Consider the following 15,226-nt stretch of genomic DNA (forward strand, 5'->3'; position numbering starts at 1 on the left):
TGAGGGGGCGCTGCAGGGAAATAAAATTTGCCTGCCTATACGGTTAGTCCTATTAAATAATGGAGTCGGTGAGTGTACTTTAAATTCTATTTCCTGGGAAAAAAGGTATGAGAGCTTTGACTTCATAATTCTACCTGTATTCCAGAAAAATCATACTTTTCTGCATTTTACCATCACACACACTATTAAGCGGGCCATGCAGCGAAAGAAAATGGAAAAAGTCAAGTCAGAGGAAAACTTATAGTACATCTGCGACCCTTAAAAGTGAACAAGCTGCCACAGGCAGTTAGTAGTGATGGGCAGTCTGAGACGAGGTCTCGAGATTTCTCGAGACTAGCGCAGGCATTTTTTCTCGCGAGAAATTTAGAGAAATCTCGAGCGCGTTGTCCCCACAATGTGCGGCGAGCAGCGTTTCGTAGGCCTGCAGGTAGTCGGAGCCGAATGTTGTTTGTTCCGAATATATGAATGGCCAACCATGGGCCTTCTCATTTTCGTAAATACGTGTCAACAAGCGACTAGGGCGTTCATTTAAACCGAAGTCTATTTTGACGCAGTATAACATAATTATAAAGGATACGCATTCGGGCATTGTATGCACTGGTAGGTACACGAATGAGTGGTTTAAGTACAGAACCTGACGGATACTGTAGGTACACGTAACTGGATACTAGAGGCGTGCATTATTCAAACTCGAGACGAGGCAAGATGCGCCTTGCTGCATATGCAACCACCATTACGCATGAGTGGAATGTGGAATCTAAATTACTACAGAGTATTCGCGTCATAATCAGGTAGGTACCGTACTTCATATATGACGGTGCAATGTGAACTGTGTCGAATTGTATGCGACAACTTGAAGACGATGTCCGAAACGCAACGTAAGTCATGGATGTCTGTTATTTTTAAGAAATGTCACATAGCACAGCCCACTGTGTTGCTTATTCAAAAGAAGTAAAATACATCGGCAGAAATACTTCTAGGATGATCCGGCACTTACAAACGCATAATATCAATGAAGAGGAATCATCACAGAACACCTCCGGCCCGGTCTGAATCACAAGAAACTACCCTGCCGACGATTGTGAGGCATCCAGGTAGGATTACATCCTAATAGCAATTATTAACAAATTATACGGATTATTCAGCTAAGAAGTCCACCTGACATAACTCGTGAACAGTTTAAGATACTGGCATTCTGTATTCACTTTCGTTAATGGTAAGGAGCTCATAGTTCAACATGCAGTGCTTTCATAGGATTTTGACAAAATTTATCGTCACACACGTTTCCATGTGAGAACTGCTGATAACTATCAAGCTTACATTCGTAGTTACTGGGACGTCTCACAGCTCGCAGCACACGAGAATCGGTCTCGAGAGCGTTGCCCATCATCCCTGTTACACGTTCCACTCATGTGTAATGGGGGTTGCGTATGTAGCTAGGCACATCTTCTCCATCTGAGGTTCGAATAATGCACGCCTCTAGTATCCAAGTAGGTGTATATCCTATCTACAGTTATTCACAAATTATGCATTGTTATTCACCTAAGTTGTCCACCCCAACAGTTCGAGATACTGACATTCTGTTTCCACTTTAGTTAATGGTATTAGCGAGTTCATAGTTGAACATGCAGTACTTTTCCAGGCTTTTGACAAAATGTATTGGCTCACGTTTTCATAAGAGAACGTTATTTCACGCAATAACTGCCAATGATATACTATCAATTTTACAGTCGTAGTTAGTGGTACGTCGCACAGCTTGCGCTACAGGAGGATCAGTCTCGGGATTCTCGCGAGAGTCTCGAGCGTTGCCCATCACTAGCAGTTAGTCATATTAAACATGGGAGCAGAGCAGGAGAACTTAAAATTCCTAAAATTAGGTTGTGAGGATAATTCATGTATATATGGTATTTTGAAGGGGTTAAATCTGGCCAAGTTATGTAATGAGGAGTAAGATAATTTTGATGAAGTTCAGTATCTTTTTGGACAAACTTTGTATTGTATATTAAAGAATCTGGAACACACACACACATAAGAGAGCAACAATTTTTATTACCATATATAAATTATATAAAAAATATATACAAAATAATGACATTACAGCAATAGGTAATACTTCTAAAGCTTCAGATAAAAGTAAACATCTACCTCTTCATAGGAAAAAAGGGAATGTAAACTTCACAATTTGAAAAAGAATACTAGTTTACTATGCATTGTACTTGCAGTGGAAAAAAAAAAAACACATTCAAATGAAATAAGATAAATTTGCAACTATTTTAACAGTATGGAAGATAAAACCAACCTGTTACCTAACAGCCATTTATATATAATTCGAGTATTTAATGTTTAACAGCTATACTATATAACAAGAGCATATAAAACCCCCTTTAACATATATTTTGTATGTGAAATTCAAACAATACAAATTAGTATACCAACAGTATAAAAATATACAATCAAGCAACATTTATTTCCCATTAATACCAACAACTCTTCTAAGTCTATCATACTATTCATATGTAAGTAATTAAAACAAGCCTGTAGAATCATATTTTGTGAAACAAATTGGGTAGGGGTATATAAACATAACGAATATCATTCAGGCAGCACCAGGGCTTAACAAAAAACCAGTACTGTACTTTCTTTCTAATCTGATAATAGCAAATACATTTTCTACCTATTAAGCCACATGCTATTACCTCATCGTCATTTGAGATTCATATGTACAATTTTGAGCTATGTACCACTGCACATGTAATTCTACAGATCTATGTTAAAATATGACTGATGTTGAGACTTTAACAAGGTGTTTCTAACATCAATTTTTTTGTGCACATATATAAATTTAAGTACAAGAACTAACAATTTTACATACACCCTCTAAATATCTCCAAAATACTACAATGATTATCAGGGACAAAATATTAAAAGCATCTACAAGATCTTGCATAATTCATTACAGTATGAATTATAAAACATTTTTATGAGATTCAAGGACACTCCATCATTGACTGCAATAACTCTATATAAAAGCAGAGCATAAGGCACCTAATACATAGCAAAAATTCTTTTATTGTAGAGATGATTCAGCTCAACCTACAAGAGCAACTAGCAGCCTCTTGTAATCCCCACTACAGTCATCCTGCAAGAAACAAATTTCACTTCAATACAATCCATTTTAAGGGATATGATAATGCAGATTTCATTTTTAAGAGTCAAGAAAAAAAATAGGTACACACTTAAACCACATCTGATTCTATACAGGAGGTGAATCCACTTAGCCCAAAAGGGCTACCAGAAGTCGTTTGTAATGAGCAGCACAATCATCCTGAAAGAAACAATGTTCAATTCTCAATAGCAACATCAAGCATTTCAAAGAATCTTGTTAACTGTTCATTAGATTAGGAATGGTCTTTTTACTTGCATATTTTGCAAAGGATAGAAATTTGGGGTAAGTGCAATGAGCATCTTTCTTTTACTTCTTGCTCTAAGCTCAGTATAAGAACTATGATACTATAACTAGCAATTTATATTTCCAGAAGTGGGCATAACTTTCTCTTACTTCTCAGCTATTTAGTCAATTCAGAAATCATATTTACAAATCATTATCGAAGGAAGTACTGGTGGGGATATTCACAGGAGTACCATAATATTTCATCGATAATGGAATGGACATACTCTTCCTCTTCACATTCATATTAGCAGAGTGAATGCCATCTAGATATTTTTGTTAGATTGGCTTCCATTTAAGGTGAAAACTACTATGCTTATCCTTGTACTATTATGAATCATGATTGAAAAAAAACGGTCCAAATTCTTGAGGAAGTACATGTTACGTACTGTAGAAGTCTACATAACCTGCTTAGATGGATATGATTGTTGTTTAAAGGCGAATAATATCTAGGTCATCAGCCCCCAATGGTACAAAATGTGATGACAATATAAAGGTCCAAAACCAATCCACTGTCCAGAATTCGAAATAACATGATAAATGAATGGATGAATATGAATTTAAAATAATCAGCAGATTCAGGTCACAATATTGCAAGTTTAAAAAAAAAATCCAAAATCAATCCACCGACTAGAATTAAAAAAAGAGACTAACAATGATTATGACCTTGAAACAAACAGTGGATTCGACCCGCAATGCCCCACCTTCCCAGAAACTATCTTAAAACAATAGTATATATTGACCAAGGGGCTGCTTCCAAAGCACAATTCTGAATCGATGATACTTGTTATCGAAAGGGGTCCAAAATGCAGGTCAATGGCCCCTCATAATGGTACTTACCACTAGGAAAGTAAGAACCCTATTTCTCATGTAGCGGTACTAATCATGAGGTAATGTAGATTTACGGTGTTCCATACATTGTGGTACTACTCACAGGTAATGTAATATGCACAAGTAACGCAGACCTATGGTGTTTCTGACATTAAGGCGCCACTCACAGGCAACGCAAACCCACGGTGTTCCTCACATAGGTGTACTAATTGCACGGACTCTTACTATCCCGTGGTGTTCCTCACATAGTGGGTTCTAATCACAGGCAACACAGACCCACGGTGTTTTTCATATAGTGATATTAATCACACGCAACACCCAGACTCGTGGTGTTTCTCACAATGGTACTAATCAGGGGCAACGTACGCCCATGGTGTTCCGCATATAGCAGTACTAATCACGGGTACTATAAAACCCATACTGATTCACCCTCTGTTACTATTATCGCAATCCTATTGTGCACCTAACATAGTGGTACTACTCGCAAGTAAAGGCGACCCATGGTGTTCCTTTTTTTTTTTTTTGCTAGGGGCTTTACGTCGCACCGACACATAGGTCTTATGGCGACGATGGGATAGGAAAGGCCTATGAGTTGGAAGGAAGCGGCCGTGGCCTTAAGGTACAGCCCTAGCATTTGCCTGGTGTGAAAATGGGAAACCACGGAAAACCATCTTCAGGGCTGCCGATAGTGGGATTCGAACCTACTATCTCCCGGATGCAAGCTCACAGCCGCGCGCCTCTACGTGCACGGCCAACTCGCCCGGTCATGGTGTTCCTCGCGTGATGGTACTAATTACAAGTAGTCTCATGGTTCTAATTCAATCATCCCTTGGTCGTCTCTTTCAGTCTCCTCTTATGACAGTCAGGGGATACCATGGGTGTATTCTTCGTCTGCGTCCCCCACCCACAGGGGTTTGTGCGTTTGGTCCATAAGAGCTATTTTATTTCGCTCAAGTGCTCCAGCAGGCCGGTTAGGACTCCCTCTATGTGTCACCTGGGACGCGCCACATGGGAGTATCACCTCTTCCGCTGCTATGCTAGCGTAGTAGGTTCGTGGCTTAGATGGATAAGGTATATCCACTATACGAGTGATATCAGATTTCCTTATCAAATCGCAAATTCTTCGTGGTGAACTCTGGCTCACATAAGACAGCGAGGACTGCCTGCGAGGCCTTACAATGTCTCACAAAGAAACTACGAGTAAATATCTACAAACCCGGGACATACTTGGCAAAGATCAATTACTTTGGTACAAATCTATTTCTACTGTCATCAATCTGTTTCAACATAAATGCTGCAGACATGAAGAAGCCAAATGGTAAACAACAGATCTGCCAAAACCAATATGCAGTTAACCATCCATCCACTGCAATGTTTGTGGGCACAGGCTTCATGTGAGGAGTGACAGAAAGAAATGTGATACAGCTGCCACGGGCAAACCCATGAAGACTGCCCAGTGGGGAGTTACATGGGATACCTTCCTTTATTTAATTAATGGTATATTGGTCCAATAATAGCTTTTCAGAATAAAAAAACTGAATATATGTAATGCTCTCATGCATAAGCCTTTCTAATGGAATCTGGCGATACGTTCAGAATGATAATAGTTTTCTTTTACGTTACACTAACTACTTTGAGGTTTTCGGAGATTTTCGATTTTGTCCCGCAGGAGTTCATTTACATGCCAGTAAATCTACCGACACAAGGCTTGACGTATTTGAGAACGTGCAGATATCACCAGCCTGAGCCAAGTTGGGGTCAGAAGACCAGTGACTCAACAGCCTGAGCCACTCAGCCTGGCTGATATCTTCAGAGGGGTGACAAATACGGTCACTTTTTCAACTACATCTCTGTAATTTTCTCTATTTGTAGCAAAACATGCCCACTTTACAATATATTTTCACTAATTCCTCGTTTAACACCACGTTTTAGTTCCAGGTCCGATAGTATTATGCTATTCTTAAGCAGGTCCATGAGAGTTTTCCCCAGTCACTCCTTCCTTTTGATTTTTAATTCCACTGTTTTGGCATTCTTTCTTCTGTTATCTATTCGTTCTCGAATTGTCTGCTAAGTTAAGGTTGACCATCACGACACATGCATTTCTGTCTTAATGAGCGACTGTAGATTCATATCTGTCTGGCGGATCAACCAGGAAGCCATCCTCTCTTTACTCAGATTTTCCATTCCATTATAAGCTGAGGTTATTCACACCATTCATGCCAAAGGATGAGCCATAGATTTGCTTTATTCCTTAAAGAAAAGAAAAAGGGAGATTGTAGCTTTATGCAATTGTGTAAATCATGATAGCCATAGAACCTCCAGTTTTACATATAATCTCAACTACAGGAATATAACTTCATTTCAAAAATCTCACATCATTGGTATGGACTAAAATCTTGGTAAGAAGCCAGTGACAAAACCACTAAGCTAGTTTCTGGTGACTTTTGTGTTTGAAGTAAGCACACTTTTTAAATCCCATTTTTCATCTCGTTTTTGCAAAGGACTTCTTGGTTGGTTATCCAAATAGTCAAAGGTATTTTCAACATATGTTGATGAATTCACTTCACAAATGCTTCAAGCTGCTGTCGATTTCACATCTCAAGATGCTTCAAGCTTACTTTCTATAGCTGCTCTGAGTGTCCCTGATACTACTCCATTAAGGAGAATATATAATACCAACACAATGAATTTCACTTTTAGATTCAAATCAAGTTTAGAGTGATATAGTAACTGCAACATTTGTATAAATCCACTTTAATCCAGTCTTAGTCCTGGTTTCTACATCTGCACATAATCTGAGTGATCCAGCAAATCTTTATCTCTTTCAGGAATTTTATTACTTAAGTGAATTGGTAATAGTATATTCTGACTATTACTAAGAATCATAACTTCAGGTTTCTGGTGTTGATGCTGATACCAAATTATGAACTGGTTTTATAGACTAGGTTAATGGCATCAGAATTCTCATGTATTTTCCATCCAGACCAGCATGTCAAGGTCACAAGCTGACAGTTCTGTGTGCATTAGGAACAGCTGTTATGATCATGTCATTTACATACACAACTCTGTATCGGACTATACGAGCAACAGATGGGAGGACTGGGATAAAAGCCGCCAATCATTTTGCAGTACTTTCACTACACCATTTTGCAGCAGTAATGCATCAAAAATTGATCCCTGTCTTTCGAACTTGCCATCTGAGGCAGATGGATCTATTCAACTTCTTAAGTTTACATTTCCTAACAACTATTGCAGATTACCCTACTCAAGTAGTTGACTGGCAAATTGAAAAGGCAATAAATCTGATTTTCCAAGAATGCACAAGATTCTACAAGGTTTGAAGCTAATCCTCAAGTCTGCCTGCCTGCCTTCATACTGAGAAATTCATTCCCAAGTGCTTATTGTTATGTTGAAGATATTAACTGAACCTTGATAACATCAGGCCATGAATCATACCAAACACCCACCTTCTCCTGGCTCTTTTTCTGGCAAAAGCAAGTGCTTCTCCATACGTGTCTGGTAAGACATTAATTAGCAAGAACACTAAACCTTACAACAAGAAGACATTCCATGACTGCACTTCAAACATTTATCAACTTCAGTTCAAATTCATCCTTCTTTTAACATCACTACAAACACAAAATAGAAATTATGTAATCATAATACCAGCCAATATATCACTCAACTTCCAATATCTGTTCACATCCAGTTCCTCCAAATCATATTTGATGGTCATTCTTCTGTCAATAACCTGAAACATTCACCCGTCCTAGCACTCCATTGCCCGAAGGGACTCCTAGGTTACAAGAATTTTAAATATAAAATTATCTAAGGAATATTAGCAGAGATTAGGGATTGTATCAATATGAATATTTTTATGCCCACTTCAATGTAAGCTGGATTGCAGTACATCTAAAATTAATATTTATTATTTTCACCATCAATAATGGATCAGAAAAGTAGCTTTATGAAGTAAAAGAAATGCTTTCTTACCATTCTTCCTACCATTCACAAAAATGAAATTAAAGAGACTTCTACAAGATTTGGCCAAGTGGACTTTGTACAAAGAAAACCCCGCACCTTACATCTTATAGTTTCGGCAATATACAATGATTAAAAGAGTTTGGAGTGTGCTCAAGCTTAGGTGAGTTCTTTGAAAATATATCTTTCAGCAGGCTACTACATGCAATTTTCTTAAATTAATAACCATACCATGATGCAGATATGAAAAAGAACATTGTTTTGGTGGAAGAGATAATTTGACAATAGGACAAATACCTTTCAGGAATGTGCTGGTTTATTTAAAAGAAACTGGTTAAATCTAAAAAAATAATCGCTAACCTTATCTGAAACTAAATAGGTATATAAGCCAATTCAGAGCTGCATAGCTGAAATGTAATACAGAAAAGGTTCTCACGACAAGATATTACTTATTATAGTAAAACATTAACAGACACAAAGCCATCAAACCCAACCTGGAAAAGACATTTAACTGAAAAGCAACCAATATACAGTAAAACCTCGTTAATTCGAAGTCGTTGGAACTCAAAAATCGGACTTCGAATTACGTGATTTCGAATTAACCGCTAATTCGCAATTCAGAAGTACCAACCCTTGCCGCGTTACTAAATATTCTAAGGCCCGTTACTGCATGCAGTTAACCTTGATTCACAGTTTATACCTTTCAAAGGCCATGAAAAAAAGAACTATTTCCAAAATGTATCCAAGAAGGTGCATTTACAGCATTCAAATAATGCACTCTGATTTCTCACTGGTAAACATAACCTCACGCAACGAAAAAAAAAAAAAGCACGATTCAAGGACGAGGAGAAATCTATGCTGGCTCCCATGTGCAAGTGCTTTATTAATTGGATTACTATACTGTATGCATTTTAGATGCCTTGTATTTACACAGAAAGTACCCGATGCTCTTAAAATCGAACTTTCCTATGACTCTATCCTTGTACGATTTCCCGCCATGGCACTTCTCTCGTACTTCAGAAATGTAAACACTTGCCGCGTCACAAAGTATTCTAAGACCCATTAATACATGCAATCACCTCGATTCACAGTTTAAACCTTTCAAATGCCATGGAAAAAACTATTTCCGAAATGTATCCAACAAGGTGCATTTACAATGTTCAAATAATGCACTTGGATAAACCACTGACAAACATAACCTCACGCAACGAAAGAAGAAAATCGCACAATTCAAAGACGAGAATAAATTATGCCCGTTCCCCTGTACAAATGCATTATCTTTTTGGATTTCTGTACTGCTTGCATTTTTAGATGCTTTGTACTGGCATGGAATGTGCCCGACGCCCTTAAAACATTGTAGCTTATCGAACTTTCCTATGACAAGGCGATAAAAGTATCTCGCGCCCATGTGCATTGCAACGCACTACTATGACCCCCATCCCTCACCCTTGTACGATTTCCCGGCTGGGATTTTCTCCTTTAAAACCATAAGACCGTTTAGGCTCGCACTGAAATAAAGCAATGCAGTTTTACCGGCAATGACAATATTGTTTGGTGCTTACGAATTTATTATATGAGCCTCGTTTTTTCGTCAACTGTCGGCATTGCCAGTGTTCGCGGATTCTGTTTTTCCGCACACTGCCTGTTGCGTGATATTATGGCGTTCCTTAAAAGGTTGAATACAAAAGAATTCTGATTTCATTCAACTTAGCAATCATGAAGCGCACTGTAGACCCACCGAAGTGAGTGTAAGTGACTAAAGTTACCCCTCCACGTTCCGGAACGCGCGTTCTATTATGAAGCGGAGCGGATAAATTTCAAGTTGAAATTACTCTGTAACATACTGTTGTTTTAAAATGTAAAGGCAGTTTCGAATTAAAAGTCTGAATTTCGGTAATGGGGCCGACATTGTACTTCGAATTACGAATTATCCGTATTTCGAATTAAACAATTGAAATAACATGCAAAACTGTATCTCACGTTTCCGGGAACAAGAGCTTCTTCGAATTAGGCGGGATTTTGAATTAACCGATTTCGAATTATCGAGGTTCTACTGTACTGTATTCAGTAAAGCAGTTAAGGGTATCGTTAAGGTATAGTGGAATAACAAGTTGCATCTTGTATAAACAGAGACTTCCATGCACACAGTATTAGTTTGCTTTCCTTAGGTATAGTGAGTAACTCCTGCAATAGACTCTGTAGAAAGTTGCAAAGCATTGAAGGAAGACAGAAAATGTACTTTGAAACAAATATTCGATAAAATTCTACCACCGAGCTCGATAGCTGCAGTCGCTTAAAGTGTGGCCAGTATCCAGTAATCGGGAGATAGTGGGTTCGAGCCCCACTGTCAGCAGCCCTGAAGATGGTTTTCCGTGGTTTCCCATTTTCACACCAGGCAAATGCCGGGGCTGTACCTTAATTAAGGCCACGGCCGCTTCCTTCCAATTCCTAGGCCTTTCCTATCCCATCGTCGCCATAAGACCTATCTGTGTCGGTGCGATGTAAAGCAAAAAAAAAAAAATCTACCAACACTACTACTACTAATAATGAATTAAGTACTTCTACATTCTCCTTCCACTAAATGGAGACTGCTATGTACAAAGCATACAAAAAACAAAAACTCAAGGTTATAGAAATAAAAGATTTAATTTTAAAAAATTAAAACGAAAAAGGAGCAGTTTCTTTAAACTAAGTTATTCATGAGACATGATAAATTATGACCTTTCCTACTGAGCGACATACAGATGACATATGACAATCCTTCTTGGCATCTGCTAATACCTCATTTAAAAAACTAGCTAGCTAGAAGTTGAATCCATTTATCATGCCCTCTTGCCTTGTATAAACTTTTGTTCATTTAATATTTAAATGATCATTACAATATAAAACAGAACCTTAGAGAAAAAGCAATGTTTTCACTACTATTTTGACCTAAACCCAGTGTTCTTTTTGATGTATGAGAAGTTACAATTTCTTCAGCTTATCCTAGTTTTCTGGGCCGCCGGAGCCACCCAGGCTCATTTTTCTCATTTCTTGGCCAGCGAGGTGCCCTTCCTGACACCATGTGATTTTTCATTTGAAAATTTCAACCCAGGATTGACTGGGATTTGAACTGCAGTCATCTGGGTAGTAAGCCTAAGCCATAGCACTAATCATGCCCTCCATTCTGACGCATGAGAAGTTTGAATATATATTAATATATGAGGTTGAAATTCATTTTCTAATTAATTCTGGTCTTCTTCCACTTCTGTTATGAGGGAGTTTCAAAATTTAATGCAAATCATCATTTTTTTTTTAGGATTGAAGCAATTGGTATAGAGCTCCACTTATACATTACATTTACATTCCTGGTTTTCAATAATTACTTTTGTGCAAAAAGTTGACATTTTGGAATAATTTTATTGTGGTGATACCTATCTTTGTATGAACAAAAAAAAGGATATATGGTATGGGTTTAGCCAACTCTGTTGCTTGTCTATGGCTATTTTTCTACATCAAAAGTATAGGTACATGCCAAAATCAGCTGTTAAAATGTACCGATGTTAAAGTTATACAAGTAGAAATTTTCAATTCTATAAAATATCTTTGCAGGTTAATTTCTGTGTACATCAAGTGGATAACCTATTTTATTACATGTATTGCATAAGTGTTAATATGAATGGTATCGAGCTCCATTTATATATGTGTTTACATTTCCACACCTAGTTTTTAATGGCTATTTTTATGTAAGTTGGTGATATTTAATAACAGTCTGATTGTGACGGGCGGTCCAGAAAACCATGAACAATGGCCGAGAGAATTTGTCGTGCTCACCACACGACAACTCATCATCTGAAGGCCTTCGGGCTGAGCAGTGGTCGCTTGGTAGGCCGTGGCCTAATTATTTTTAATAGAAATACAGTAATTTTCATACAGAATTGGTTTGGTTAGATTACGAAGTGTCCTCCAGGATAAGGGGCCCCCCTTTATTGAGTGCTAATGGCCTCCAGGGAGGGAGGATGAGTGGGTATACAGTAGGGCACTCTTGTCCTTGGAGTGGGAAACTGCTCCTAAAGGCAGATGAATTGCAATGGCATAGGAGGGGAAGGCCACGGGGAAACCACTCCGAGATCCTCTAGATATCCCTTGTTTCGCAGCAATGATGCTGGACTTTGGAGGTAAAATAGTCCCCAATTCATATCTCTGACTGGAGGCAAAAACGTGAAAGAAGCAAAAGAAATACTATCATATAAACTTGGAATGTAAGATCTCAACATTTGTGAAAGCTAGAAAATGTAAAAACGGAGATGGCCAAACATGAAAGACATACTAGGAGTAAGCGAAATGAAATGAGTTGAGAAAGAAAGACTTTTGGAGTGGCAATTTTAGAATTAGAAACTGGAGAAAAAGGAAGTTATATAGGTGTAGGGATGGTACTAAGAAGGAAACGTAGGCATACAAGTTCAAAGCTATGTGGAAATACAGTAATATAGTTAGGGTAGTTATGGCGAGAATAGAGAATGAATCAGTTGACAGTAATACTATAGGTGTACTTGCCAACGAGCCATTTAGATGAAGTGGAACAAGTATAGGATCGATTGGAATAAGTAATGGAAACAATTAAGGGAACGAGAATCTCATTATTCCCGGAGACTGGAACACTTCTGTTAATGAAGATGGGAATGGTCTTGTGTGTGAGTAATGACAGAAGACAACTAGTAGACTTTTGTAAAGCAAATGAACTAGTAATTACAAACACTTTATTCCAACAGCCCAAAAGAAGGTACACCTGACTTCACCTGGAGAAAAAGCATTATACCAAATACACTATATATGACAGTCTGAGGACATGTTCGGCTCACTTGGTGCATGTATATCTGATGCCCATGGGTGACCTGCGTATGTGGGTATAAGGTGAAATCTGGTGTTGGCAAATAGCCATGTTGAATATTTCTAAGGCTTAATATCTCCATCTGACAGACAAATCACCGCACTCCATATGATTGCAAGTATGAAGAATGATAGATTATAGCTCCATATGATTGCTGTGGAGAAGTTGAACTGAATCCAAGGCTTCTGGCAATCAATCTAGCGACTAGGTCTAAATGTTGAATACCACCACCTTTACTATCCTGCCAGCTAATATTCTGATGGTGAAATTTTTTCCACCAATGAGACTAATCTGCCAACCTTGGTGTCAGACCATAGAGCCTTAATGCCTTAATCATGGCCAGGAGGTGAGTGCTCTCACAATTGATAATAGAGATATAAATGTGAAATTTTGCAAGCTGCAACTCAGCAGCTTACTGTGTATGATAAGAGTTGCAAATACCATGACTATAGTAATGTGTGAAAATAGCATCAAGTTACTAACAATGATTTGTTCCTGAACTGTTGATTGCAGAGAAGGAGGCTATTAGAAACATTCATTAAGCATTAGTGTTCTCTGTACGGAAGTTAAGCCGTGAGTAACTGCATCACAAAATGTAGCAATGGCCCTGGAAGCTCCTGGATATACCAAGAAATGTTCAAAATTAATTCTTCAGAGTCTTGAAAATGAACCTAGAATGCAGAGGAAAAAAAAGTTCCTCTGAATTGTTGGAGCTTTTTATTTTTATTGAATCATCGCAGGTAGCAAAGGAAAGAATTTCCTTACCCACGTTCCCTGTAGTTTTGATCTACCTCCCTCTGATTTTGTTTCAGAGCCATCCATTCCCGAGGACAAAGTTTGAAGGTGATAAAGTCCATGGTATGAAAATATGCAAGAAAGGCGTAAATGTACTTGTTCTTTGCTGCTGACAATTATATAACTTGATAAGAAATTACGTAGAAAGTGTATTTAGCAAACACTGAGTGTCATTGTATGTACATATGATTTGTTTGAAGTAGTTTTCAAGAATAAGGATGCATCAGATTCTGAATTTTCCCTCGCTCACACGAGTGCTGTAAAAAATGCTGCTGCACAAGGGCCCTCTGTGGACCAACAGGTTTCATCTGTTATGGTTTTAATTGGTAAAATGAGAACCTGTTTGCCAGCATACAGATGCCAGTCTTGAACACAAGGTGTGACTGAACTGAGTAAATTGATAAATCATGATCTGACCACTACTTTTTGTTCCCATATCCTCTTATTCAATCTGTATCAGAGCTCTGGACCAACAACAAATCTTTAGGTAATAGTAACCAGTTACTCTAACCATTGGTGAAATTGCTATTAGAACATGTTGGAGCTTTCTTACTTTTTTTTGGTATCAAAATCCAGAGTGTTTAATCTCATACTCTTGATGAATTGTGAGTGGCTAGCATCTAAAGAAAAATCATACTTCATGTCTCGCACACAAGGACTTCTACATCAAGACCTCGAAGCAATTTAAAATGGGCATAACACTAATAAAGACTAAATATTAAGTATGCAGGAAGCAAAGAATTGCACCTCAACATGCTAAGTAAAAATAACGGCTATCCGAGTACTTTTTTTAAAAACACTGTTTCATACAAACCTCAATACGACTAGCCAAGGATTTTCCATAGATTTCTTCATATTTATCCTTGATGTCGCCCAAATCTATCTCTGAGCGAGTGACAATAATTCGGATGAGTGTTCTGTCCTTCGTACCCATTCCCTCCATAGCATCATGGAGACGTTCAGCGAAGTAAGCAGTCTTATCCTTGACACACTTCACTGTGAAAAGAACAAATGACAATGGCTGTAGTCTTTGCTTATATGTGATTTCAATGAATTAATTTAACTTGCAAGGTAAAATGCCCAGAATCTTTTAAGCATGACTAAGAAGAAAAAGTTTGTAAAACGCTCAATAAGACCAACAGCTGTCAAAATTCTAGTTTAATAACAACAGTACGGATTTTTGTCATAACTTTTACGGTTTTCAGAGATCCCAAGGTATCAAAAATTCTGTCCCAAGGAAGTTTTTTCCTGTTCCAGTAAGTCTGTCAACATCAAATGGTGAATTTGAGCCCCTTCATATA

At 38.0% G+C, this 15,226-nt stretch overlaps 1 protein-coding gene across 5 annotated transcripts in view; it reads right to left on the reverse strand.

The window, feature by feature from the left end:
- Window positions 1-2,029: 2,029 nt before the first annotated feature.
- Window positions 2,030-15,226, reverse strand: part of LOC136857798 (annexin B9) — a 35,347-nt gene continuing 22,150 nt past the window's right edge. For 4 of the 5 annotated variants that reach the window (XM_067136732.2, XM_067136733.2, XM_067136735.2 and 1 more), the window contains exons 8-10: window positions 14,740-14,921; window positions 3,237-3,325; window positions 2,030-3,139 (exon numbers count right to left, since the gene is read on the reverse strand). In XM_067136732.2, the coding sequence (XP_066992833.1) occupies window positions 3,275-3,325; window positions 14,740-14,921 (233 nt within the window). In that variant the 3' untranslated portion in view covers window positions 2,030-3,139; window positions 3,237-3,274. The remainder of the gene's footprint in view (window positions 3,140-3,236; window positions 3,326-14,739; window positions 14,922-15,226) is intronic. The other variant, XM_067136736.2, reaches the window with a different exon arrangement.

Source organism: Anabrus simplex, chromosome 1 (assembly GCF_040414725.1).
Source record: "Anabrus simplex isolate iqAnaSimp1 chromosome 1, ASM4041472v1, whole genome shotgun sequence".
NCBI lineage: Eukaryota > Metazoa > Arthropoda > Insecta > Orthoptera > Tettigoniidae > Anabrus > Anabrus simplex.